This window comes from Acipenser ruthenus, chromosome 36 (genome assembly GCF_902713425.1).
Source record: "Acipenser ruthenus chromosome 36, fAciRut3.2 maternal haplotype, whole genome shotgun sequence".
Taxonomy (NCBI): domain Eukaryota; kingdom Metazoa; phylum Chordata; class Actinopteri; order Acipenseriformes; family Acipenseridae; genus Acipenser; species Acipenser ruthenus.
Genome location: NC_081224.1, coordinates 11,337,347 through 11,364,944, shown reverse-complemented (window position 1 = coordinate 11,364,944; position 27,598 = coordinate 11,337,347). Strand labels below are relative to the sequence as shown.

Below are 27,598 nucleotides of genomic sequence, written 5' to 3'. Positions count from 1 at the left end.
GTGTGTGCGTGCGTGCATGTGTGTGAGGAATGCACACTATAACATCAACACATCCTATTTCTAGGGTGTTTCTGTCAGTTTGATTGGTCTGGTGTCACACTGTAGGAGCTGATCCAGCAGATATAGGGAGGATCACATTATTTAACAAGGCCTCTTAGCCATTCCTATAATAGAGTCAATAAAGGGATGCTGCTTTAACCCACCACTGGGTGCAGGGCTGGAGTGAGTGTCTAACACTGGTTGCTGTTGCCTTGTTCAGTTTGCATGCTTGATGAGACACCAGCAATCTCAGTTTGAAATGGTTTTCTCTCGTACTGTCTCTTCTTTCTCTTGCTTGCAGAGAGTTAGTGATGTGTTAAGTGCTGTGCAGTGTGTTGTGTTTCCTTCTGCTTTCCTGTGTTTTTATCTGATCAGAAAACTCAGACCTCAGGAAGAGCTGCTTACACAACTCTCTATCTGGCTGTTACCAAAAAGCAATATTAACACAAACCCACACACAGTGGAGACCAGTGGCCTGACCTCACTCTTACTTCAGCTTATCCAGTGCGTTTCCATCTGCAGCAGTGAGAATCAGGGCTGTGTCATCCCCAGTTAGGAGTGCAGCTTTCTCTTTGAAGTTACCAGACGAGCATCCAGTGCAACGGATGCTAGAGTAGGGTGCTAACGCGAGGAGGAAACGTCCTGCACGCTAACCCCAATGAGCCGGCCAGGTTTGTGCATGCAGGAGAGTGGAGGGAGACTGCTTCATTCCACTGCACTGGGATGCTGACCCCTTGTTTCACTGCGTTGGGGAACACTGTGTTACCTGTCGTGGAAATTCTAATAAAGGAAGAGAGACTGCGAGTTCCAAACACACAGGCCTTTATTTCTTAAGTTTGCAAACTGAGAACACTCTCAGCACACAGGGTGCTAGATAATCATCGAGCAGTGTTCCAACATACAGAGTTGGATCAGTTTCTTATATACCTTAAAACTGTCAGCAAGGCAGAGGGTTAGCCAATGATGATTCAGGTATTAGCATATAAGAGAAAACTTATAACTATGCATACTTGGCATAAAACTAAGCAAGCAGATAAAAAGGATGGGTGGTTTGGGTGTAAAAAGACACGTCTGGCTCATCCTTTTATCTCACAGCCGCAGATGCAGTGTAGGAATCTTGCGGTTCCTTATCTTTAGCAAGGCATGCAAGGTTATGGGAGAACAAAATGCCAGTACATTATGTCGAGTCAGTTCCATTTTCTGTAACATTTCTATAACATACCCTAATTCTGTGCTGTGTGACTCTCTATTACAGGAAAGGTTTGCAAACATCAAGACGTTTGTGGAAGATCAGCTGCAGACTAGCATGGTGAGTTCATATGAAAGTAATAATAATATAAATCATGATTAGAACAGGCTGGTAGGTGAAGCTGATGTTTAGTTTTTTGCTCTTTTTCTTAGGAATGTCAGTTGTTTAAACATTTCAACTCTTCCAGGGTTAAACTTGTTCCTAAATGTTTACCCGTTGTCGGAGATGTGCAAGTCGGATCAGCGTGTGTACAGCTGTGGCCAAAGTTTTGCATCGCCTAGAATTTTAGAATTGAGACGTAACTGCAAGGCGGTGTGTAATTCAGTATGTTAAGGTAACATTATTCAGCAGGTTTCATTGGACTTCATGAAGCACAATGAGTTCATTCTGTCTGGTGATGCTAAACGTTTGGCCAGCGCTGTACAGTAGGATGCGTGCCGTGGGTGTGAGGCTGTTTGAATGAGTATCTGTTCTTTTCATGAGGGCTTGTGAATGCGTTACTACAGTTTGAATGTGTTTGATCCTGCAGAGGAAATGCTTAGTGGCGGGTTGGCTTGTAACGGCCCTTCTCTGTGTCTCTCTCTCTGTGTAGATGGTGGGGATAATGATCGGCGCTGGCATCTCAATCATTCTCATTGCCAGCCTCCTCTTCTTCATCCTCCGCAGGATCCAGTTCAGAAGTGAGACCCGAGGGGGGAGGAGGGGGGGGTCTGACCTTCCCTCACCTTTACAATGGAGAGAACTCATCTGATGCGCTGAAATGTTTTGTGAGGCAGCGTGTTATTTGAAAGTGTACATTGTTCAGTTTTAATAGAAGTTACCGAGCTGGAATTAAACTCTGCAGGTATTTAGCGCAGGACAGTTTCAGTAGGTTGGGTTCTTTTTTCTCCTTTTGTAACACAATTTCTGAAGTTATAAAGGTAACCAACTTTCACACATCCAGACCAACCAACAAGAATAAGCAGGAAACGTAATCGCATCCACACTTCATAATTCAGTGCCCCTTTTTCTTCATAGGTCTTGAGTTTTCCGATATGAGAAACACACACATATTGATAACCCTGTATTTATTTGTAAAGGGGTTCCTTTCACAGCACGCAGTGAAGCGTTGAGTTGCCTCCCTGTTTGAAAGGATGATCAACGTCTCTTCCCTTTCCTTCGTCTCTATCGCAGACAGGCAGGCCCAGGAATCGCCCAAATACAGGTTCCGCAAGAGAGACAAGGTCATGTTCTACGGACGCAAGATCATGCGCAAGGTATTTGTGTTTCCAGTGAGTGTTTCGCTGTGAGGGTGTGCTGGCACTTACTGGAACGTCCGATTCACGAATCGTATTGCGAAATGTGGAGCAATTTGTTTTCAAAGTTGTTCTACATTTTCGCTGTCAGTTTGGGGTTCATTTGACTTTAAAGGTTGACTGAAATTGTATTTGATGGTGGATCAGGATACACGCCTGTCTGCATCTGCAACAGAAAATAAGGTGTTCCATTACCCCAAAACATGCCTCTGTGACACGCTCTCCATTTTGACATGCTTATACAGTAGGGCTGTGCAGAAAGACAGTCGTGCTTGGAGGTAAGAAGTATTTATCGGCAGGTATGCAACACATCCATTCGTTAGCTTGTTGATTACAAAACAAGAACACTGTTCTGTCGTTTTCTATTAGCTTGGGAACAAAAAACACACAAGGGGTACCTGTGGCAGGGCGAAAGTCCTGCAGTGTAAGTAGTGTGAGTGTGGGAATGTAAGGTTGGCAGGGATGGGGTTAGATCTGTCCCTGCTATCAATCGCAGGCGTGGCCATTCCCCAATGAGGTGATTGCGTGTGAACTGGGGAATGGCCACACCTGTGATTGCAAAGGTGAGCAGTGCAGCAGGAGGCGGTTTGCAGGTCTCCCAGTCCCCCTCCTCCCTCGCTGTTAGCAGTGCAGTGCTGTAGTATTGGAGGGTGTTAGCAGTGCAGTGATGAGGCAGGCTGGGTGCTGTGCTCTGAAAGCTGTTCTGTGTATTGCAGGTCTCTCAGTCCCCCTCCTCCCTCGCTGTTAGCAGTGCAGTGCTGTAGTATTGGAGGGTGTTAGCAGTGCAGTGATGCGGCAGGCTGGGTGCTGTGCTCTGAAAGCTGTTCTGTGTGTTGCAGGTCTCCCAGTCCCCCTCCTCCCTCGCTGTTAGCAGTGCAGTGCTGTAGTATTGGAGGGTGTTAGCAGTGCAGTGATGAGGCAGGCTGGGTGCTGTGCTCTGAAAGCTGTTCTGTGTATTGCAGGTCTCTCAGTCCCCCTCCTCCCTCGCTGTTAGCAGTGCAGTGCTGTAGTATTGGAGGGTGTTAGCAGTGCAGTGATGAGGCAGGCTGGGTGCTGTGCTCTGAAAGCTGTTCTGTGTATTGCAGGTCTCCCAGTCCCCCTCCTCCCTCGCTGTTAGCAGTGCAGTGCTGTAGTATTGGAGGGTGTTAGCAGTGCAGTGATGAGGCAGGCTGGGTGCTGTGCTCTGAAAGCTGTTCTGTGTGTTGCAGGTCTCTCAGTCCCCCTCCTCCCTCGCTGTTAGCAGTGCAGTGCTGTAGTATTGGAGGGTGTTAGCAGTGCAGTGATGCGGCAGGCTGGGTGCTGTGCTCTGAAAGCTGTTCTGTGTATTGCAGGTCTCTCAGTCCCCCTCCTCCCTCGCTGTTAGCAGTGCAGTGCTGTAGTATTGGAGGGTGTTAGCAGTGCAGTGATGAGGCAGGCTGGGTGCTGTGCTCTGAAAGCTGTTCTGTGTATTGCAGGTCTCTCAGTCCACCTCCTCCCTCGTTGGCACCACCCCCTCCCGGCCGCGCATGAAGAAGAAGCAGAAGATGCTCAACATTGCCAAAAAGTACGTGCCGTGTGTCCCTCGCACCAGAACGAAGACGTTCCAGACCCTTTGGGATGCGACGTGATGGAACTCGTTCACGTGTTTGATTTCAATCACAAACCCGGCGCTGTTCTCTGTAGAGGACGTTCTCTCTGCCTTCAGTAGGAAGGCCTGGCCTCTGTTAAGGACACATTTTGTTGTTTCCTGGACTGTCCTTAATGGTGAGGTTTCACTGTATGTGAAATGATTGAATGGTGAATTGAGTCTAAGCCCTTTCTCTTTGTCCCCCCCCCCCTTCTCTCTCTCTCTCTCCCAGGATCCTGCGCTTCACAAAGGAGGTCCCCACCCTGCAGCTGAAGGAGCCGCCCCCCTCCGTGCTGGAGGCTGACCTGACCGAGTTCGACGTGGCCAACTCCCACCTGCCCTCCGAGGTGCTGTACATGCTCAAGAATGTGAGGTGAGGGGCGCTGCGCCAGGGGCAGGACCGGGGAAGGGGGGCAGTGCCTGTGAAACACTCCTCTCGATCCAGGAGCACACTCATCTCTAATTGCGCTACAGTATTCAACGCAGTACATCACTTCTACTGCCTGTCCTTTTGTGTGAATTCCATTTCAACGTGTGCTCAGCAAACTCCAAGATTTCTATAATTAACAGCCTGCCCTTCGTTATACCTACATTAGAGAGATCGATTTGTGAAGACTTTGTGAAAGACCTCTAGTGGAAAGCGTTTGTCATTGAATTGATGAAGTTTCTTTTAGTTTAGATTTAGCATTGTCCGGTGTTTCTGATGCTGTGTTATGAAGAGCCTGGACTGGATGAAACTGCTATGCAGTAGGAGTGTTATTTCCGTCTCGTTGCGTTGCAGGGTGCTGGGCCACTTTGAGAAGCCTCTGTTCCTGGAGCTGTGCAAGCACATGGTGTTCCTGAAGTTCCAGCAGGGGGAGTATGTGTTCAGACCAGGGCAGCCCGACAGCAGCATCTATGTGGTTCAGGATGGGAAGCTGGAGCTTTGTCTCACTGGAGTGGTAAGCAGGGCTGGGGGCGGCTCTGTAAACTGTGTAGACTATTATTAAAAAGCGAAACACAATCAGCAGCTTTTGCATTAAAGCATAAGGGTGTTGAGCAAGTTCAGGCAGGACACATGAAACAGGAGATTCTAGTTGTGCCGTGATGGGATTGCTGTAGCCGCGGCTGTGATGACAACCAGGCAGGAGTTAATCAACCAAACATCCTCGCGGTTCAGAGCGTGGGTTTGCAGGCAGGGCGACATTACAGACTGAGTTACTGTACAAGTAAAACAATGTTCCCTATTGAACTCCTGAATTCACTGCACAACAAATTCTGTTTCAATGTATATAGCTTGTTGTGATCATAATAAGTACTAAACTAAAAACTATGTAACATACACAGAATGCCTGGTCTAGTATGTGTGTTCTGTTTTTTTATTTTATAAATCAGTTATAGCCTCTTACTATCAATTCTATGGGATGTTCTCTTGGATAGGAAAGTGAATAATTGAGGAATATTGAAATGTATGTTATTTGATTGCCTGCTACAGTAGTTGCACCTAATGAAATAATTCCGTTTCTACAGCAGGTGTTGCGTGTTCTTGTGCTGCTGTTTTCATAGTCAATGATAAAGTGGATTATTTTTACTGGATCAAAGGATCACTTTGCAAACCATCCCGTTGCGTATCCAAGCCTCTGCAGCCCGTTTCACGTTAATCACGTTTCATGACGTTTCAATAAAGAACCCGAGTCAAAAATAAACCTGTTACTCTAAAGAGGCCAGTGCTTTATTGCAGTATGTTGTGAGCCCCTGAAAAACAAACACTGAAAAGAGCCGGTCTAGTTATAGTGGTGCCCTGTCTGTTGACAGAGTCTTCATTAATTTCCTTGACCCTGCTGGATTTCTGTGTGTGTGTGTGTGTGTGTGTGCAGGATGGGAAGGACGGGGTGGTGAAGGAGGTGTATCCAGGAGACAGTGTGCACAGCCTGCTCAGCATCCTCGATGTCATCACAGTGAGTAACTGCACAACTCCATTACTACTTGATCCAAGTTTAACTGTCGCGGGGTGTTTTTTAAGCACCAAGTCAAGGGTCTGTAAATGAAAGGGACCTGTTCAAGTCCTGTGAGTTTCATGACAGTCTCGCCCTGTGTAATTACTCCCTGGAGGTAGGGGGCGCTGTGCTGAAAGCATTGTGTGTTGCAGGGTCACCAGAAGCCCTACAAGACTATGTCTGCGCGAGCGGCCGAGGTGTCCACCATCCTTCAGCTCCCAGTGGAGGCTTTCCTGAAGATCTTTGAGAAATACCCGGAGAGCTTGGTGCGAGTGGTGCAGGTGAGGGGCTCGCTGTGTGTGTGTGTGTGTGAGGGGGGTGGTGGTGGGGATTTCTGAGGGCTTGCTTCCTAAAGGGTAAGTCTCCTGTCAATGTTATTTATCTTCTCCTCTAGTTATGCCCTTTTTATCCACATCGGCATGGCCCTTATGTTTTCAGATTGTGGAGCTTGCTGTCTTAATGAAGAGCTGCTGGCTTCTGCTTCCCAGAATCCTCCTGGAAATCATGGTAGTGCCGTGGCCCAGAGCGCCTCTAAATGTGTGCTTGAGCTCTTCAGTGTTTGACACTCCCTGCTGGTACAGGACAAGATTGCTACCGGTTATTCTGACCCCTAGACCCCCTAGACCCCTAGCTTACTCACTTACTAATTATATCATAGACACCCCCGTTGTTTTTCTGTAGCATCCACGAGACTACCTGCCGTGGTGTCGGCTGCTTCCACAGTACTGGACGCTTCACAGCCCCATTGTTGCAGAATGTTAACTGGATTCAGATGGAGAAATTGTGCTTTTTTTTTCTGAGAGTATTGTGACGTTTTTGGTATTGAATGTTGCATCAACCAGCGCTTTTGAAATCTTAACACAGCTCCGAATTACATTTTCAAATCTATTTAACTGTCCTCTAAACATGAAGGTGTTTGCATTTCCTCAGCATCGGTGAAACTGGATTTCAGTGCACAGCGTTGGATTGAAAGTTGATGAAAGTTTACTCTGTTGCCTTGAATTCCAGTTTGAGACGGGCAGGGTGCCCGTGCTTGTGTCTGCCACAATGCCTGCATGTCCCGCTGAAACGCTCTTTTTCTCTTTGTAGATTATTATGGTTCGGCTGCAGAGGGTGACAGTGCTGTCTTTGCACAACTACCTGGGCCTGACCAATGAGCTGTTCAGCCATGTAAGTCACTTCCAGACAGAACACACCTGAGGCACTGAGAGACTTCCAGTGGAAACGTCCGTCATTGAATTTACACTGAGAGACTTCCAGTGGAAACGTCTGTCATTGCATTTACACTGAGAGACTTCCAGTGGAAACGTCTGTCATTGCATTTACACTGAGAGACTTCCAGTGGAAACGGCCGTCATTGCATTTACACTGAGAGACTTCCAGTGGAAACGGCTGTCATTGCATTTACACTGAGAGACTTCCAGTGGAAACGGCCGTCATTGCATTTACACTGAGAGACTTCCAGTGGAAACGGCTGTCATTGCATTTACACTGAGACACTTCCAGTGGAAATGTCTGTCATTGCATTTACACTGAAACAATCTGTCCAGTAACACATAGGGAAACGTGAGACCTAGTGAAAGATAGCGATGTGAATAAGCTGTATTTGCTGGAATTATTTTGCCAGCACGTAAGGATCATTGCAGTTGAAGTGGACACAATCCTGGGAGGTGTTTCCTCCAGTAATAGAGGATACATAAAGCACGTGTGACAGAGGGGATGGACCCAGCTAGGTGTCTGAGTTACAGCATAACCGTGGAGCGCGGAGCATGTCCTGGAGCTGGGAGAATGCCTCTGTCCATTATTATTGTTCTCCATGGGACTAACACCAGTAATGTTGGTATCATTTTAAGTCGTGTTTCCAACAGACTGTGATAAAGTAATGTGTCACTGCTGGTCAGTAACTGAAGCGTGTGTGTGTGTGTGTGTCTGTGTGTCTGCGTGTGTGTCTGTGTCTCTGTGGGTCTGTGTCGTTCCCAGGAGATGCAGCCCCTGCGTCTGCCCCCCCAGTCCCCTCACCCCTCTCGCACCAGCCCTGTCCGGCACAGCAGGCGCTTCGGGAGCTGCAACACTGTGTCCGAGGAGCAGCGGGACGGCACGGGCAAACAGGAGAGCGGTGAGAGCCAGCTATCCACACACACACACACACTGCAGAGCCAGCTACACACACACACACACACACACACTGCAGAGCCAGCTACACACACACACACACACACTGAAGAGCCAGCTACACACACACACACTGCACAGCCAGCTATCCACACACACACACACTGCAGCAGTAACCCTAACTCTAACTCTAACCCTAACCCTGCGACAGCACAGATCTGCCGTGTGTCACATTCCCCGCATTCTCCAGATTGCACAGTGATGTTGTTCTCATTGTTGCCTGCAGGGGGCGATCACTTGAAAACCCAAGAAGGTTCCTCTGTGCCAATGATAAGCAGGACCATCTCCATGCCTGTTGATATCTCGGGTAAGAAAATCAGACCTTCAGATCCCCCCCTGCTCTGTGAATAGAACAGACTTCCATTCACTCAACTGGACCTTTATCCATTTCTATATACAGAACTGCTTTTGCCTGTATAATTGCACCATACTAATGTTTCTGTCTAGTTTTCTACTGTGTAATGCATTTATCTTGGCAGGATAACTTCTTGTACCCCATAGAATTCACATAAACAATTTTAAATTGATAAAAATGAGGGGGTCCTTCGATTCCCCTAGAAGGATGAATTCCGCCCGTCCTGTGTTTAAACTAGATATACACCAGCCTGCTAAGCTGTGACAGTAACATTGATGAAAGACCATGTTAAAGCTCTGTAGTGCTCTTGTCGTTTTTCCTAGAGAGGTCACATGATGAACAGAGAGCCAATGAAAACAAGCGAGTCACAGGAAAAGCAGAGACTGGCCACTGAGAAGGAGGGAGGAGAAGAGGTGGCTTTTGGGAAATGGAGTCCTCGCGTTTTGGTTCCCCTTCTCCTTAACCAATCACAGCTTTTCCTTTTAACCTTTTCTTGTAGCTTGAGAACGACGTAGTGGATTGGTATGAGTTGTGGTTTTGTGAGCTCCGAGTCCTGCCTGAAGCACAGCTAGTTTTGTGAGTGTGTGTTTGTGATTGGCTGGAGTCTCGCTTTGCCTCTTCAGGGTTGCAGAGGGGCTCTTGTTCGGACTTCGATATGGCGTACGAGCGAGGCAGGATCTCTGTGTCCCTGCAGGAGGATGGCATGATGGGAACTCCATCGTTCACGAGGGTCAGTGACGTTCTGAACCGTTACCTCCTGGATACCATGTGAACGTTTAAACCTCTGTATGCTATTGCTTTGTGCGAATCACACAGAACACACATACTAGGATATTAAACAGATACAAATGAAAGTGGTTCATTCGCTATATCTATTACTGCTTCACTTTCTTGAAGCAGCCCTTATAAAAGTTTACCACAGTATTTTTACAGTTTTTCCAAGTTTCCCAATTGAAGTAATTTCTTGCCACTGTGAGAAGCTCATTTTAACAGAATACTGCGAATTGCAATTTTGATCAATGATGTGTCGGAGTTGATTAAAAGGGAATTGGAAATTGATTGGGGGAAAAATGCATTGAAATTGAAAAGCGCTGTCGAGCTGTAATGGATTAATGCACTAATCCCTGCCCGTCTCCTGCCAGAGTGTGTCCCAGGACCCCCGGGAGAGGAAGTCCGGGACGGTGGAGGAGACGCACTCGGGAGTGGAGGAGGACGGGTTGGACGGCCAGGACAGGACGCTGCCCTGCAAGCACAGCGCTAACCTCTTCGAAGAGGGCAAGAAGGACATCCTCAAACTCATGCTCATCGAGGTAATGGGACCGCACCCAGTCACACAAATCACTTTACATTTAATTGGTATTTTTTAGTGCAAATGGAAAACGTTTCCCTCGTGTTTTATGACTTGGTTTTCGTTCTAAGGTTTTGATACGTGTAAGGTTCGTTTTCTTCAAGTCGTGACCCCCTTGCATCTCTCTCAGGACTCACAGAATGCCGGTTCACACGACCCCCAAAATACAGCCTGGCTCCATGACTGCAAAGAATAGTCTTTATATTAATTCATGCATTTATAACTTGACAAAACTCTCCTTACAATACAAGTTTTAGCTGATAAGTTCTCAGACAACACGAGTGGTAGGTATACATGCAGCTCAAAGCCTGGTAAAATTGAGTCAATACTGGAGCAACAAAAGCACCCCCATGTGAAGCGAGTTGCTCTTTTAAAACAAATGGGTGTGTGCTTTCCTAACCTCCCCCTCTCCCCCTCTCCTCCTCTCCCCTCTCCCAGGACCCCTCTCTGCTAAACGGGCGTGTGACTCTGCACCATGCCAAGGCGGGCTCTGTGCTGGCTCGACAAGGGGATCAGGTGAGGACTGAAGGGATGGGCAGTTAATCCAACATCACACCAGTACGTACAGTAAACACTTTGGATAGACTCGACTTCCTAGATCATTTAACCAATCGGCTGCTTCCCCTGTTGACTGACACGCTTTCAGCCAGTAACATGCTTTTACCCAGAAGACACTGCTGAGGGCAAACGGATAACCAGAGAATAAGGCACAGAAACTGAGAGCTTCCTTTAACCTTCCTTAACCCTGACGCCCCGCTAGAGGGCTGCTCCTCCAGTCCTGACCCCTGTGTAACCCTGACGCCCCACTGGAGGGCTGCTCCTCCAGTCCTGACCCCTGTGTAACCCTGACGCCCCGCTGGAGGGCTGCTCCTCCAGTCCTGACCCCTGTGTAACCCTGACGCCCCGCTGGAGGGCTGCTCCTCCAGTCCTGACCCTTGTGTAACCCTGACACCCCGCTAGAGAGCTGCTCCTCCAGTCCTGACCCCTGTGTAACCCTGACGCCCCGCTGGAGGGCTGCTCCTCCAGTCCTGACCCCTGTGTAACCCTGACGCCCCGCTGGAGGGCTGCTCCTCCAGTCCTGACCCCTGTGTAACCCTGACGCCCCGCTGGAGGGCTGCTCCTCCAGTCCTGACACTTGTGTCCTGCCCAGGATGTGAGCCTCCACTTCGTGCTGTCGGGCTGCCTGCACGTCTACCAGCGGATGATTGATAAGCAGGAGGACGTGTGTCAGTTTGTGACCCGGCCTGGAGAGATGGTGGGCCAGCTAGCAGTGCTCACAGGAGAGCCTCTCATCTTCACCATCAAGGCTACCCGGGACTGTGTCTTCCTCAAGATCTCCAAGTCCGACTTCTACGAGTGAGTGTTTATATAGTTGTGCTTTTTTTTAAAATTATTTCTCAATCCTAAAATTCTAGGTTATGCTAAACTTTTGGCCAGAGCTGTACAATGTGGCATCGGGTGCAGCTGCTGGAAACACAGAGAGCTTGTACTGGGCTTGTACTGGGCTTGTACTGGGCTTGTACTGGCCACTCTGAACCTGACTGGAGGAAAAGTGGCTTGTATCTTACACAGCACCTTGTACTATATTTACATATATAACGTATAATATTAATATAGACTATTTAATCAAGTAGGAGTAATTAAACAGTACACCTCATTTTAATTGGATGTAATTTCCATCTGATACAAACTATGCTTTTATTACCGTTATTACTGGCCCCACTTTTTTGATCTGTAATTGCCCGTCTGTGACTCGGTGTTGAGCTGCTCTCTGTCTCCCCCTGCAGGATTATGCGTGAGCAGCCCAGTGTTGTGCTCAGTGCTGCGCACACTGTGGCGGTCCGAATGTCGGCTTTCGTTCGCCAGATGGACTTCGCTATCGACTGGATGGCCGTGGAGGCTGGGAGAGCTCTCTACAGGTAACTGCCTCTCCTGGGTTTTTTTCATGGCTTATTTCACGCTCTGAAAATACCTATTTCAAGATGTTTCGTGCAGTGTGTTGAGTCATTTACTGGAAGCAAACTAAACCGGCTGCCAGGTTCCTGAATGCAGTGGAACAGGTAGTGTTTGCTGTATAGAAGTGATAGAAATTATGCTTGCACCATTCTTTCAGAAATGGGAATATAGCGTGCTTGTTGCCATTGGCTAAACTCTGAGATATTGCTGCTGCTTTGTGAATTCAGTGCATCTGATGAGCCTATAAACACATTTTAAAATGAATAATGGAAGAGCTTCTTCCACGATCTGGTAGATTGTAATCATTATGGCACACGTTTAATAGAAGCAGGGTCCAGTAAGTACTCGCTACGCCACAGGGGGCGAGAGGTTTGCCATTTCATTTGAAAATGTTGCATCTAGAAAACCACTTCTCCAGTTTGGAGTGTGACTTGATGCGGACGTTCTTTAGCGTTGTTCAGTGATGGAGAGTGTCGGAGTGGGACGGTAGGTAAGCCTGTTCACACGGCTGCTTGCTCCCATCCTGCCCTGCTTAGCTTCGGTCGCTGTGCTTCCCTTCTCTCAGGCAGGGAGACCAGTCCGACTGCACCTACATCGTTCTGAACGGACGTCTGCGCTCTGTGATCCGCAAAGCCAACGGCAAGAAGGAGCTGGTGGGAGAGTACGGGAGAGGAGACCTGATCGGAGTGGTGAGAGAGAGCTTCATCGAATTAGTATCCCCCGCCCATCACACTGTAGAGTTTACATGATAACTACAGAACCGTTTGGGGGGTCTTTCTCAATAGGGGTACAGAACAGTGGAGGAGCAACAAGTAACCAGTTTCATAGTGAAATATCAGACGGGTAATAATCCACACTGCATTGAAAACACTTCTTTATTCAGAAACAATGTGCAGACTTCACAAAAGCCTCCAGAAAGATGGTCTGTAATATAATACAAAGCCAACAAGCAGAGGAACAAGAAATGTGTGTGATTAACTAGGATGAGGTCACAGGTAACGGGCACATGATTTGACAGAATGGGGATTCGATTGGGAGGTGAAGCCCGTCCTTGAGAATTGAGAATGGCGTTCTGGTATCTCCTCAATGCAGGTGGAAGCTCTGACACGACAGCCTCGCGCCACCACAGTCCACGCGGTCAGAGACACGGAGCTCGTCAAACTGCCCGAGGGAACCCTGAACATCATCAAGAGGAGGTACCCCCAGGTGAGCATGCTGCCAACCCCACAGACCACAAGCATGCAGCATGACCCCTGCCATGCTTACCTGTGCTTTACCAGACCTCCCTGTTCTTTACAATGCTTACCTGTGCTTTACCATAGCCCCCTGTTCTTTACAATGCTTACCGGTGCTTTACCATACCTCCTGATTCTTTACAATGCTTACCGGTGCTTTACCATGCCTTCACAATGCGTTATTACACTTTGCTATGCTTTCACTATGGGACACTGTTATAGGGGTAAGCCCTGCTCTGTGTTCAGTATTAATAGTGTCCCTTCACCAGCGAGGCTTCACTGTAATCGCTATACGACTGTGCAGTAAAGGGTTGGAAGGGAGGAAATCTAAGGTGATCACATGATTTCTGACTTGATCTCGTGCAGGTCGTGACACGACTGATCCACCTGCTGGGACAGAAGATTCTGGGGAACCTGCAGCAAGCCAGGGGCCCTTTCTCAGGTACCTGCAAGCCATTGAGACAGGGGGGGCCACAGTCCTGCATTCAGGGATTGATAATACTGCAAGCCATTGAGACGGGGGGGGCACAGTCATGCATTCAGGGATTGATAATACAGCAAGCCATTGAGACAGGGGGGGCTACAGTCCTGCATTCAGGGATTGATAATACAGCAAGCCATTGAGACAGGGGGGGCCACAGTCCTGCATTCAGGGATTGATAATACAGCAAGCCATTGAGACAGGGGGGGCCACAGTCCTGCATTCAGGGATTTATAATACTGCAGGGGTGTGCAAATCCCAGGGCCAATAGGCACGAATTATGAAGAATAGAGGAGACTTGATTGACGCTTTTAAAATCCTAAAAGGAGACGACAAAGTTTTATATTTTAAGCACACAGACCAGGACCAGAGGACGCAGTTGGAGTGGAGACAGACTTGTAGGGCAGGAGAGTTTTTTTTTTTTAAAGAGAGTGGTGAGGGTATGGAATGGGTTACCTAGGGGATAACAAGCCTCGCTGCGGATGCCGAGTCCTGGGCATGATTGAAGTCAGGATTAGATGCAGTTCTGGGCTCAGTCAGGCAGCAGCGATGCTCCGAATGGCCTCCTCCAGTTTGTCACTGTTCTGCTATCCTGCTCTCATTCCTCGCAGGCTCCAGCATCGGATTCAATTCGGTGGCCTCGAGCCACGACGTGACCAACCCAGCCAGCAACCTGTCCACTGTAGCGGTGCTGCCTGTCTGCGATGACGTGCCGGTCAATGCTTTCAATCTGGAGCTGAGCCACGCCCTCAATGCCATCGGTACAGCCCTGCCCTTTGTGCTTCAAAATCCCTTCCTTGCCTCTCATTAGCCCCAGCAGCATTGAGCAGTGCATTGAATTGAATTTCCTATTCCAGGACCCACCCTTCTCCTCACGAGTGACATCATCCGGGAGCGGTTGGGAGCCTGTGCCTTAGACAGGTGAGTGTCCGGGGGTCAAAGGGTCACGGGGGACAGGTAGCACAGAGCCGTGTCACTTCTGGAGGCTGGGTTCAGAGCCGGCTGCTCGGGTCACAAGGGAAGTTCATTTGCTGGTCTTGTCTTAAGCAGTGAAAGTATTAAATGAGTTCTCTCGGGCTTCTCTTTCTGTAAATGTATTCCGTGCTGGAAGAGGAGTAGCAATCCTGGGGAAATCGCTCCGTTCCTGCCAGTTACTGTAATGACCATTTGAATCTAAATGTTTTCTCAGTATTCTTTGCCTCTCATGAAAAACATACCCTGACTCCACTCTCCCTCTCTCTCCTCCTCCTCTCCTCCCTCTCTCCTCCTCTCCTCACTCTCTCTCTCCTCTATGTCTCCATCTCCCTCCTCCTCCTCTTTCTTTTTCTTTCTTTCTTTCTCTCTCTGTCTCCCTCTACCTCCTCCTCTCCTTTCTCTCTCTCTCTCTCTCTCTCTCTCTCTCTCTCTCTCTCTCTCCTCTGTTTCCCTCTCCCTCCTCCTCTCTCCTCATTTCTTTCTTTCTTTCTGTCTTTCTTTCTTTGTTTCTTTGTTTCTTTCTTTCTTTCTTTCTTTCTTTTTCTCTCTCTCTCTCTCTCTCTGTCTCCCTCTCCTCTCTCTCTCCAGTATCTACGAGTATCGCCTCTCAGGCTGGCTGGCTCAGCAGGAGGATATTAACCGCATTGTTCTGTACCAGACTGACTACACCATGACCCCCTGGACCCAGCGCTGCATCCGGCAGGCAGACTGCATCCTCATCGTGGGGCTGGGGGACATGGAGCCCACCCTGGGGGAGGTAAGGACACCAGAGACCCACCAGAGACTGTACAATCGAATGCCACAAGGCACAATCCTGTAGTCTTTTTAATATTCCTCGTGTTTCAGGTACTGCTGCTAAATGCATTTCTACAGAGAGAATGCACAATGTTACATGAAACAGGTAATGCTGTAATCAGTGAATCAGTGAGTGAGGGAAGACATGAGCACTGAGGCGCTCTCTATGTATTCACCCACAAGGAACACTCGCTGTCTGTTAGACCCACGCGTAATTAACCATTCAGTGATTGGGACACGTTTAGTGATTTCATTTTTGTCTTCTCACAAAATACATTTAAATGACACTTTGATCTTGTTATGCAAGGATGGTAATAAGTCTCCCATTGTATAGCAGTTTGGATCCAGTCCTGGTTTTGTATCGTGACCTGCATATCATGATGCACATCGTATCGCTACACCCCTAGTGACGATCAAAGTGCTATTAGCCCAAACCACAGTGTGGTTGTGTGTGTCTCTCATGGATTGAGTGTGTGTCTGTTTGTGTCTCTCATGGATTGAGTGTGTGGCTGTGTGTGTCTCTCATGGATTGAGTGTGTGGCTGTGTGTGTCTCTCATGGATTGAGTGTGTGGTTGTGTGTCTCTAATGGATTGAGTGTGTGGCTGTGTGTGTCTCTCATGGATTGAGTGTGTGGTTGTGTGTGACTGTGTGTGTCTCTCATGGATTGAGTGTGTGGCTGTGTGTGTCTCTCATGGATTGAGTGTGTGGTTGTGTGTGACTGTGTGTGTCTCTCATGGATTGAGTGTGTGGTTGTGTGTGTCTCTCATGGATTGAGTGTGTGTGTCTCATGGATTGAGTGTGTCTGTCATGGATTGAGTGTGTGGCTGTGTGTGTCTCATGGATTGAGTGTGTGGTTGTGTGTCTCATGGATTGAGTGTGTGGCTATGTGTGTCTCTCATGGATTGAGTGTGTGGCTGTGTGTGTCTCATGGATTGAGTGTGGTTGTGTGCGGCTGTGTGTGTCTCATCGATTGAGCGTGTGGTTGTGTGTGCCTCATGGATTGAGTGTGTGGTTGTGTGTCTCTCATGGATTGAGTGTGCGGTTGTGTGTGTCTCATGGATTGAGTGTGTGGTTGTGTGTCTCTCATGGATTGAGTGTGCGGTTTGTGGTGGAATTTTCTGCATACAACCGAGCAGGCACCGGTCCCGTACTGAGGGAACGATTGAGACAGAGACAAGTTGGAGCAACTCACACTTTATTAGTCTGCAGACTGGAGCATTCAACAGAGTGTCACAGACTCTGCAAGCAACCGCAAAGAAAGCTCAAAAAACACTAAGTCAAACAGTTCCTTATATAATCAGTTTTTGCACAGAGTTCATGACTTGTGGTAATTCTTATCTTCCTTAGTCAGCTCAAACCAACCTTGTGGTATTCTTGATACTGTTGTCTACCGACTTTTCTGATTGGTTGATTTTTCTAGTTGCTAGGGAGAGAGTGTCTATCAGGTCCCACAAAGTTGATTCCCCCAATACAAGAATATTAACTAAGTGACTGGGGAGAAAAGAGGAATTATCGCTGTCTCCAAATATTCTTTATATCTTTATAATCTGAGACAGTGTCCTATCCTCATGTCGCTGACTCATGCACTTCTCTAAAAACAGGGCTGCTGACCCTTGGCCACATTCCAGTGTGTTAGTTCAACATTTGTAAATCTAATACTTTGTTAACATCAAACTTCATATAATATCATTATTCAGGTTATACAAATCACAGAGATCACCCAAACATATTAGATTAGAACTCTTTGTGCGATTATTCTATTATTCTTCTATCACAGGTTGTGTGTCTCTCATGGATTGAGTGTGTCTCTCATGGATTGAGTGTGTGCTTGTGTGTCTCTCAGCTGGAGCGGATGCTGGAGAACACTGCGGTGCGCGCTCTCAAGCAGCTGGTGCTGCTGCACCGGGAGGACGGGCCCGGCCCGGCCCGCACCGTCGAGTGGCTCAACATGCGCAGCTGGTGCTCCGGACACCTCCACCTCCGGGCCCCCCGCAGGGTCTTCTCCAGACGCAGCCCCGCCAAGCTGGTAAGAGACCAGGCTCTGTTTCATATTCTCAAAAACAGAACCCCGCTTATCTTAGACTTGCGTCCGTTTCTGTTTCCGTCATTTAATCCTGGGTACTTCTGAAGCGCCCATGTGGCCTCCATGGAGGCTTGTTTGGTTCCTCTTATTTCTTCTGTCCCTGAGGGGTGGCGTGTGTCAGCAGGACGGGGTCAGAGACACACTCTGGGGTACCTGCTGTCAGGAGCAGGGCCATTCCTGTTCTTCAATCCCAGCTCCCTTTTAAAATCCACTCCCAATTCCTTCAATTGAATTGGAATTGATAGTTTAGAGATGATATGATGGTTACGACTTCTTCAGCTGCTTTCGTTTTGAAGCCAGTTTAATTGACTAACCAACAATTTCAATGCAAGTAATTTGCTGCCGCTGTGAGAAGCTTATTTTAACAGAATGCTGCAGATTGCGATTTTGGTCAGTGACGTGTTAGAATTGATTAAAAGGGAATTGATTTTAAAAAGGAATTGAAAACAGGAATGGACCCGACCCTGCAGTAGACTCCCTATAATCCAAGAGTTTGATATTTAACCCTTTGTTTGCAGAGAGAGATGTATGAGAAGGGGTTTGATATTTAACCCTTTGTTTGCAGAGAGAGATGTATGAGAAGGTGTTTGAGAAGACAGCTGACCGGCACAGCGACTTCTCTCGTCTCGCCCGAGTCCTGACTGGGAACACCATCGCCCTGGTACTGGGAGGGGGCGGGGCCAGGTATTGCCTTCTGTATTTAACTAGCAACGCTAACGTCCAGTTACCAGTTTGATTTATATACTGATAGCAGATTAGAGACGCTTCCAGTGTACAAGGAAGCCTCACTCAGAGGTGAACAGGAGCCTGTGGTTTAAAGCTCTCAATGTGTGTGTGTTAGGGGCTGCTCGCATGTGGGGCTCATCAAGGCTATGGAGGAGTCGGGGATCCCCATCGACATCGTCGGGGGGACGTCTATCGGGTCCTTCATCGGGGGTCTGTACGCAGAGGAGCGCAGTGCGGTCCGGACCAAGCAGAGGGCACGCGAGTGGGCCAAGGTGGGTCCTGTACAGGGCTGGAGTCTTGGAACTTCATGTAACATTTCAGAGCTAATGTTAAAGGAGATGGTGATTTTTACAGTGCAGGGTTAGAATCTCAAGCTAGTCCTGCACCCGGGTCTGGGTTTCGGACTTCCCCTTGTATCATTGAAATGAGCAGCTGCCAGCAAGCAGGCTCCTGCTAAACCCACACTGAACTAAACGAACCCGTCCGAATCCTTTTCCTGTCCTGAGTGTTTCTTTTTAATTATTATTATTATTTTTTAAATTGTAGGTTACTCAGGACTACAACCGTTCTTTTTATCAATTAAAGACGTTGTTATATCCAGCATAAAATAATGAGCATTCTTCTCCTGGTCTCTGAAGCTGGTTTTAACATTGTGGTGTTTTTTGTTTGGTCTCCGCTGCCCCCTGCAGGCGATGAACTCCGTGTTCAAGACCGTGCTGGATCTCACCTACCCCATCACCTCCATGTTCTCTGGATCTGCCTTCAACACCAGCATCTCCAAGGTGTTCCAGGACAAGCAGATCGAGGTAGAGAAGCAGAGAGAGGGGCTCCCTAATACATGCAGGGTGCATCTTTGAGCTCTGTGCTGTGCGAGACCCATGGATAATGGCATCTCTCAAGTACTGCTTTCTCTACTGTGTAATAAAGCGTTTTGAAATACACACAGAATATGAAGTTTAAAGATGGATGCAGATTGCCAAATAGACACCTAGACGACCCCATCAAATCTGCATCAAACAACTGGACTTGAAGTAGATCAACCAGCTGCTAGGAACGGGACGAGCGCTGATGGGCTGAATGGCCTCCCCTCGTTTTGTATATTTTCTTATGTTCTTAAGACAGACAGACAGAGTTTTATAAAGCCACATGATTTGAAAGGATAAGGAAGGCTCTAAGTCCTGGCAAGTTTAATGCTGATTTAGAGAAAGGTAGTAATAATGTAATATCAGGGCAATGAAGCCCTGAAGGACTCTGTCATTGCCGACCGACACCACAGACAGTAAAGTGTGAAACACAGAAATGAAAGTGTGAAGCTGCTGTTCTGTACGGGGCCTCGCAGTAATATCGCCTGCAGGAATGCCCTCATTTCTCATGTGTTGCTTTGCTGTCTCTCTTTTTGAAGGACCTGTGGATCCCCTATTTCAACGTGACCACAGACATCACCGCGTCCGCAATGCGGGTTCACAAAGATGGTGAGTCGAGCGGTCTGTGAATCTCTGCCTACTACACTGCTTCACCCAGGCACTGCAGGCTGAAAGGGAGGGGTGCATGGACCGATCTCCCCTGGTAGAGGGTGGAGAAGCTCCGGGGAGATTTAGATTCAAAGTGATCCTTACATAGGAGTGACTTTCTGGGGTCCCTTTTAAACAGGTTCTAGCTAATGAAATAATTCCACAAATCTTCTGGTGTGCACTTCCATGAACTGTATAGGCCTCTCTTTTGATATAGCAAACGTGTCTGTCATTTTAAAACAGTATCTGGTACCAGATAATACAAAAACAATGTGCCTACCAACTTTCAGGTAGTCCGTTCCTGTGTCACTTCCTGGGTAATGTTGCCTCAGTCATGTCAAGAGCGAAGCATGACGCTGCCTGCAAAGCATGTCGATCCTCGGGGGACGCAGCTGATTGGTTGAGGATGGTCATCTAGGAAGTGCAACATTAACTAAAAAGTCAGGCATGCAAACAGACAGACAGTGAAAGAGTGGAAATCTGTGCTTGCGTGAGTTTTATATATGTACAGAATGGAGGTGCACCACGAGACTGGTGATATTATTTCACCTGCTTGCGGGTCTCAGCAGTGGCTTGTGCTCCTGTATACAGCAATTGCATTGGGATCGGCTTGCCTGATCATTTCTCTACGTCATGTGTTTGCTTCCCCATCTTAAATTGAGTAAAGTAACATTAGGCAGCGAAGATCTGCAGTCTGATTCTCCTGCAGGCAGGGTGAATCAAACATCCCTGATCAAAACTGCAATGAGCAGCGTTCTGTTCAAATGAGCTTCTCACAGGGGCAACACATGACTAACAGAAAAGAATTGGAAAAACAGGAATTGAACCCGATGCTGCCTACAATTGCTGTATGTCTGAGCCGTTTCTTAGGAAAATTAAACCAGCAATGCCTAGGTACTGTAACGAAGTGACCGGTTTTCAGCCTGCATGCCCTTTCACGCCCCCTGCTGTTGTACTGTGTGTATCTCCAGTGGCAGTGCCACAGCGTACCGCACTGCCCAGGCTGTGTTAACGATGTGTCAGTTGGGTTGTGAGAGAACCGATGCCCTCCCTGATCGTGCCTTCATAACCCCCGCCCTGATCACTCTGCATAGTTCAGTCCCTCTGATCTGCAGTAGATACCTGCCCATTCTATCCCTGATTGAATCCCCCCTAACCCACTCACACTGTCACTACTCGCTGAAACCATTCCTTTAGTAAACTGTGACCCTAGCAATACTTCTGTTGTTCCAATGTCTTTACCTTTTAGATTGCACACAGACTGCAGGGCAATCTCTGTCACTGTAGAGGTCTGTGTTAAAGCTTGACTTCCTAGCTTGTCTTTTTACACACAAGATCGCAAAGAATCTGGCCCAACATTTTCTCACTTACCTTTACAAGGTCGTTTGTGTTTGCCAGGGTCACAGGTGGGATGCAGCGCCCCCTAGTGTAGCCTCCGCCCCTCCGCATGCTGATCCGCATGTGCTGGTGACTATAAGGACAGGCCTGTCTGAATGACTTCCTCCAGCGAGACCTGCGAGCGTGCTTTTCAATTTCATTCTGCTTTCCAGCAGCTTCATATTCACCGGTCTCTCATGGACTGCTGCTGAATAGTAAAGTCACTGGAAAGGAGAATCAAAAGGAAGAATTAGGGCCCCGATTTGAGCAAAAACCTGGACTGGAACAGCCCATTTGGGATGCTTATCGGGAGCCTAGTCCTGTCTCCCATCTTTCCTGCCTTTTTGAATTTCCCCTGCTGTAACTTCTAGTGGTTTGAGAAGAGGGGCTCCCACAGCCATTTATCCATTGTGGATCAGCAGGGCCTCTGTACGGCTGGTTGCTAGGCAACCAAGCTTCTGACTGGACCAGCCCTACAGTGAGAGCCTGCCCTGATTGGCTACGTGGCACACGAGTGGGTGGAGTGACCAGAAGCATCTCGCATGCACATGTTATTTCCTTGGAACAGTGGAATCCAGAAACATTCATGCAAGCCTCAGCCTTTATTCCCTCTAATGTAGTTTTGCTCTAGATGGATAGATAGATCCTTTCACCTAACTCATCACAGCACATGGTGTTTTGCCTCTCTGTGTGTTCCTGTTTGAATTAAGAATCTCTCTTCTAAATGACTTGCGTTCAAATTAAAGTACATTGTTACTGTTGAACTTTCTGTTATTTTCCAAAGATGAATATGTGTTTTGATAAAGTATTGGACATTCCTGGGAGTTTGTGCTTGTTTGAAGGTGAGCCCCATCTTTTAAACAGCTCCAGTCTTCAGTATGCTGTGTAGCACAGTGAGATGTGAGGCATGTTTTAAAGATGATCTGGGTTAAGGATAGCATTAAGCAGGGATGCAAGCTTGGAAAAATACCTTAAAATGAGCACAAGTGGACCTGCATAGAACTCCACAGACATGGAAAAGATAAGGAGACAATAGACAAGTTCATTCATCACTTGTAGGCAAAATTCAATTCTTACACTGAAATAAAATGTATCTTTATTTGAAAAGAAGTCATTTCTAAGGGTGTTCTCTTTTGTAAGACTGATTTAAAGACTGGAGACTCCAAGTTAAATATTTCACTGGTGCCCTTTATAGCTAGTCCCATCGTAAAATGATTCATTATACCTGCCTGTTGAATATCCTAGTATATGTGTGTTCACTATCGCTCTTCACCAGTTCCGCTTAGATTATAATTTGCCAAGCTTGCTAACTCGTGTCGTTTTTTCAGCTGACTTGCTTCTGAAAACACTCCCACAAGGTCAGAAGGGATTTTAGAAATGGCCACTAGGGGTGTGCAGCTGTCAATTCCGCCCCCTGTACAACTTTTAGTAAACAGAAAATCTCTGCACAAAAGTATTGAGGGGACAGATATTACAGCTGCACACCCATAGGGCTTTCAGGACTCCCGTCGGAAGCATACTTGCTGAAATAAATGATTTGTCAGTAAACCTGGTGAATAATAGTCAAAGCAGATAGCGTGTGCGTGTGCGTGTGCATGTGCTTGGGTCAAAGAGAGAGAGGTTTTACTACTCTGTTGCTCTGTTTTCATACCTTCATACTTGACAGCATTGCTTTCCTGTTATTGTTGCAACTAACGCTAATCTTCCTGCACATCAACACTGCTGCTTTGAAACCATTGACCCCCTCTCAATGAAATCTCAATCAAAACCTCCACACAGTTAGGAGGTGTCGCTGTTTAAATGCAAGGACCGATCCTAAAGACACAGTATTCGTGTGACGAGGAGGATTCCAGACACTTTGTTTTGGCTCCTGGGACGTTGTTTTGCTCCACTCGGACTTGCTGGATATCTTGGTCCTGAAATAGCTAAATGTCTTCAAATACATGCAATAGGCTTAAATGTGAATAAAAGGATAGCCGTTTTGAAATCCATTTTCTTCCCTCTTTTCTTGGCTTTAGTAACAGTGTTACTGCACCCCTTCTTGTCTGTGCTGTGAGGCCATTCTTATTTCTTTTAATGTTAGTATTTCAAATACTGGACAGCGCTCTTGATAAACTGCCCCGTGCTGGTCCAGGGAGTTCCACTGATAAATATTCCAGTGCTGATAAAAGACAGTGGATTTAATGTTGCTGGTGGTAACAAGAGGGAAGGAATGGATTTTAAAACCTAGTTTGCCCTTTTGCATGCATTTGAAGATGTTCTACATTCAGGGATACTGAGATATTTACTGAGCAGGCAGGCATGGTGTGAGTGGGGTAAAATAGTCAATAAATACCTACCCCCGCCCAAGCCATTCTACATGTACTGGCTACACACACACACACACACACACACAATGCAAACCTCAATGCATTTCATTTCAAATTGTATATATGTGCTTGAAATACAGAATGCCATCTCGCTGCCATTGTAAATGTTTCAAATGTGATTTCACATTGCTGCTTTTTTTTTTTTTCCTTTTGACTTTTTTGCCCGGGTGTTTATTTTTTATTCATAAATTCTGTTGAAGTATTTGGTCCCAGAAGCAGGAATAAACCCCTCCCTGTTCTGCCTGACAGACAGCCTTCTAGTAAACGGCCTGCTTCAGATTTCAAAATGGTCTGGTCTAATCCTTACACAAACTTTCACAAGCTCAGCAGCAGCATTATTTGCTCGTTGTTGCTGTCTATACTTTAAAGAGTAGCTTGGTATGGGTATGAAATATCTGACTTCTCTTACTAATGTATTCTTGTTTTAGATGCTCTTTGTAAATCATTTTCAGTCATCGTGTCAGAAGTTTAGTGGCCTCAATAGAGCTCTCAAACATGTCTGCTCGTCATGTACTTACAAAGTAACCAGGATGTACCCACTGAAACATAAATGGACATGATTCTAACATAACTGGGATTCATTTCATACCCCTACCAGTTTGCCTTTTAAGATTATAAAACCGAGCTTTCTATCTATCTGTAGCTGACTCAATTTGGAGAGAAATTCAGACTCGAGTTACAAGAATCTGTCTTTCGGCAGTCGGCAGGCCAGCCTTGAAAGAGCTTGCAGCATCGTTTTGTTGTCCTGGCACCTTTTTGTTCCAGAAAAGGGGTTCCCAGCCTTCATTTACACTGTCGCTCCAAAAACCTGCTTCTGTTGTAGTTGAGATTCTGTCCAGCCTTCAGAAACGCACAACCCATTGCAGCAGTGATTGAAGAACACCGGTCTGATAAATCACTGTGCTGCGATGGAGAAACAGGAACGAGGGGAGAGACGCTGCCTTTAGTGTGTTTGAGCTCAAATTTAGATTTCTGGAGAGCTACGTTTTAATCACTTGATAGTATACATCATATTCAAGGATGGGTCTACAGTGCAAGGTGGGGATTCTGCCTACAAGTGACGGCCACAAATGAAATATTTACTGTGGAATGTGTTTCACCTTTAATTGAACTACGTCGTGAATGTCGTTTTGGGGCGTCACTTGGAGACTGAATTCCCCTCTGCCAGGCCCCTGTCCTGTGATGTTTGTCTGGATAGCTGTCCTGTATTGCACCTGAAACTCTGAAGGCCATCTGGCTTCATCATTGAGTCTGATTGATCAGGACTAGCTGCCAAAAAGCTGTCCATGACCTAAAAAGGGCCTCTGTTTTTTATCTGTACATACAGTAGAGTAGAGCTTACACAGTAATGACCTAATACTGTATACCATCCCTTCGTAGAGCGAACGTTTCACTATATGGTAAACGTAGGTTTGATTTTTTTAATGGTATTATTTTCATAGCTGTTTGTGGACAAAAGATTGGTGCAGGAGCGTTGATTCATGTTCTTTACTAATAGCTGATTGAAACGAACACTTTGCAAAAGACGCATTGCACTTCCTTGGTTAGTTTACCTGCAGAGGGGAATGGCCCCCACCCTTTCAACAGCTTCTTACCTGTTATTAACCAATCAGCTGCTTCCCCTGTTGACTGACATGTTTTCATCCAGTAACACGACTGAGGAGATGCAGGTGAAATGACAGAGGAAGTGCTTGTCTGACAGATTTCCAGAGACAGGGAAACTTTGACCTAGTACTAGATACGTATTAAAACGAAAATGTTTGCTAGACACTTCTACAGCAAATGTATTCCTGCGAGCTGTAATGGGTTGCTTGTTTGCAGTGCTGGACGTGCGGAGGTTTAGACCGTGGACGACAGAACAGGCTGGGATCCTCTTTTCTAGAAGCTGCTCTTATGACTGTACCCCCTTGCCCGCCTCCCCTCTTCTCTCCTTGCTCCTTCCCCTTCCCCCACTGTCCACTTTTATTTACTCTCCATCTTCATTCGACAGGCACTGTCTGGCGTTATGTCAGAGCCAGCGCGTCCTACACCCCCTATTTACCTCCTCTCTGCGACCCCAAGGACGGGCATTTGCTTGTGGATGGCTGCTATGTAAACAATGTCCCAGGTCAGACTCTTCCGCACGCTGGTGCTTCATGTTGCTAACCTGACCGGGTGGACATTGCAAAGCCATGGCTTGGAAGGAAACGCATGGGCTTGGAAATGAGTTTTAGTGCAATGGAATGAGGCGACTGGAACACAGAACCAAGCGTTCGGCCCGTTCCAACGTGCTCACATCCGCGGGGCTCAGCAGCGTGCTTCTGTTCTTTTAGGGCACACAGTACTGAAGTAGCTTCAGAGATTTGCTAGGCTGGTTTTTACTCTCCCCTGATGTTTGAGAGACCCCGCTTTTCCTCAGTACGGTCGGAAATGTAAATTATTTTGTTATTTCCTGTACTGTTGGTAGACTTCCTGTTTCTACAGGAAATTGGTTCTGTTGAAACGCTTTTTGCAGTTTAGATAAACGCTGACCTGCTTTCATCGTTGTTGGCAAGATGAGTGTTCTGGATTCTCAATTTGATCCAAAAAAATAAAGAAAAACACATTTGAATTCTGATTGGTACATGCAGTTTGCTGACAGTGGATGGGGGGCTGTTTCCCAGCAGCCTCAGCTGTCACTCCAACCCACATATTACCCTGGAGCTGCAGAGGGAGCCTCTCTACTTCCAGCCCATGTGTCGCCCAGTCTTGCCCCCAGCAGGGGGAGTGTGGAGGGGGGGGCAGGGCTGGGCTGGCTTTGCCCACCGTGTTCACTGACAGATCCAAACCAAGGAGAGACATTTGCACAGCGCCTGCAGGTACTGGAGCTAGCCAGGCACCAGGGACCCGATCGGAACTGCATTCGAGAAGGAAGGATCTCCCATTGGTACTGCTGGAGAAGGCAGGGCTGCAGTAGGAATAGTGCAAATTCTCAGCTCCTTATTTAAGACTGTAGAGGAGCATTATTTCAGTACAGGATTTAGAAAAACATGATTGCAAAGACCAAAAAAAAAAAAAATGCAATTTATTTAAAGAATTGAGGCACACCTATAAATCAAAGATGGGCAACTTGTAAATTTGTACACGAGAGTGCATCCTAAATTCTAGCGGTGATGGTGGCTGTGGTAACCCCAGTGCCTGAACCATCGGTGCTGTGCAGATGATCTCTCTCCAGGGCTGAAGCGTGTCTCCCCCACGAAGCTGCGTGGACGGGAGGGAGGCACGCCGCTGCACTGATGATGTGGCGGTTCTCATTGAATTTGTCCTCCCCTCCCTCGTGTGGATAGGCTCACTATGGCGGTATGTGCGAGCTAGCATGACCCTTTCCGGGTACCTACCGCCACTCTGTGACCCAAAGGATGGAAACTTGCTTATGGACGGAGGCTACATCAACAACCTGCCAGGTAAGTAAAGAAACTTCCACAACTGCAGTGTTAAAGGAGCGTGAAGCAGGATCCTTTTTCATACCTCTTAGCAGTCCTTCATTTGTAAAGAAAGGTGCCTCAAGCAAAGATTTCACAGCACAGCAAGTAAATGACAGCACAGAAACCACCTGCAACCAGTCAGCTGAGCCGTACTCGCTGCCCGTTAGATCAATCTGCTTTTTCTTGCACTGCGGGGGCAATATAATGGCAATATATTTAAACTTGCTTAAATAGCCCCTCTCCCGCTGCCTGCTGCAGAACTTTGAAGACATCCACGAGTTTGCAGAGGATCTAGAAGTAATGTAAAAGTAACGTTTAGTAGTGCGAGTGTGGGAATGAATGCAGGCAGGCAGTCAGGGTCTTGTCGGTAGTGCTGCTGCTGGTAATGCTAGGAAGAGGTAAGAGAAACGATCCGGGTTCCACTCCTTTAACACGCTTCGTTATTCTGGACACCCCTTCAGGGGGAGTTGGTTTTAAGGTGGAATTGGAGTTGATTCAAGGGGAATGGGGAATGGAATTGACTCTGAATCCAGCTAGAACCAACTCTGAGGAGGTCCAGGGTAAAGAGTTTGAATACAGGGGTGAGGTGGGGAACACGGTAAGGAG

General features: G+C 47.2%; 1 protein-coding gene across 8 annotated transcripts in view; it reads left to right on the top strand.

The window, feature by feature from the left end:
* LOC117966870 (patatin-like phospholipase domain-containing protein 6) overlaps positions 1-27,598 on the top strand; it is a 38,350-nt gene that overhangs the window by 2,449 nt on the left and 8,303 nt on the right. For 2 of the 8 annotated variants that reach the window (XM_059008195.1, XM_059008194.1), the window contains exons 3-31: positions 1,295-1,348; positions 1,881-1,968; positions 2,462-2,559; positions 4,038-4,126; positions 4,422-4,562; positions 4,971-5,130; positions 6,046-6,126; positions 6,318-6,446; positions 7,255-7,335; positions 8,146-8,281; positions 8,564-8,644; positions 9,316-9,422; positions 9,835-10,002; positions 10,479-10,556; positions 11,191-11,396; positions 11,828-11,959; positions 12,562-12,685; positions 13,089-13,202; positions 13,598-13,673; positions 14,324-14,473; positions 14,570-14,633; positions 15,276-15,444; positions 17,327-17,509; positions 18,132-18,250; positions 18,408-18,564; positions 18,982-19,098; positions 19,695-19,764; positions 25,540-25,656; positions 26,855-26,971. In XM_059008195.1, coding sequence (XP_058864178.1) covers positions 1,295-1,348; positions 1,881-1,968; positions 2,462-2,559; positions 4,038-4,126; positions 4,422-4,562; positions 4,971-5,130; positions 6,046-6,126; positions 6,318-6,446; positions 7,255-7,335; positions 8,146-8,281; positions 8,564-8,644; positions 9,316-9,422; positions 9,835-10,002; positions 10,479-10,556; positions 11,191-11,396; positions 11,828-11,959; positions 12,562-12,685; positions 13,089-13,202; positions 13,598-13,673; positions 14,324-14,473; positions 14,570-14,633; positions 15,276-15,444; positions 17,327-17,509; positions 18,132-18,250; positions 18,408-18,564; positions 18,982-19,098; positions 19,695-19,764; positions 25,540-25,656; positions 26,855-26,971 — 3,406 coding nt within the window. The remainder of the gene's footprint in view (positions 1-1,294; positions 1,349-1,880; positions 1,969-2,461; positions 2,560-4,037; positions 4,127-4,421; positions 4,563-4,970; positions 5,131-6,045; positions 6,127-6,317; positions 6,447-7,254; positions 7,336-8,145; positions 8,282-8,563; positions 8,645-9,315; positions 9,423-9,834; positions 10,003-10,478; positions 10,557-11,190; positions 11,397-11,827; positions 11,960-12,561; positions 12,686-13,088; positions 13,203-13,597; positions 13,674-14,323; positions 14,474-14,569; positions 14,634-15,275; positions 15,445-17,326; positions 17,510-18,131; positions 18,251-18,407; positions 18,565-18,981; positions 19,099-19,694; positions 19,765-25,539; positions 25,657-26,854; positions 26,972-27,598) is intronic. The other 6 variants (XM_059008201.1, XM_059008200.1, XM_059008199.1 and 3 more) reach the window with 4 other exon arrangements.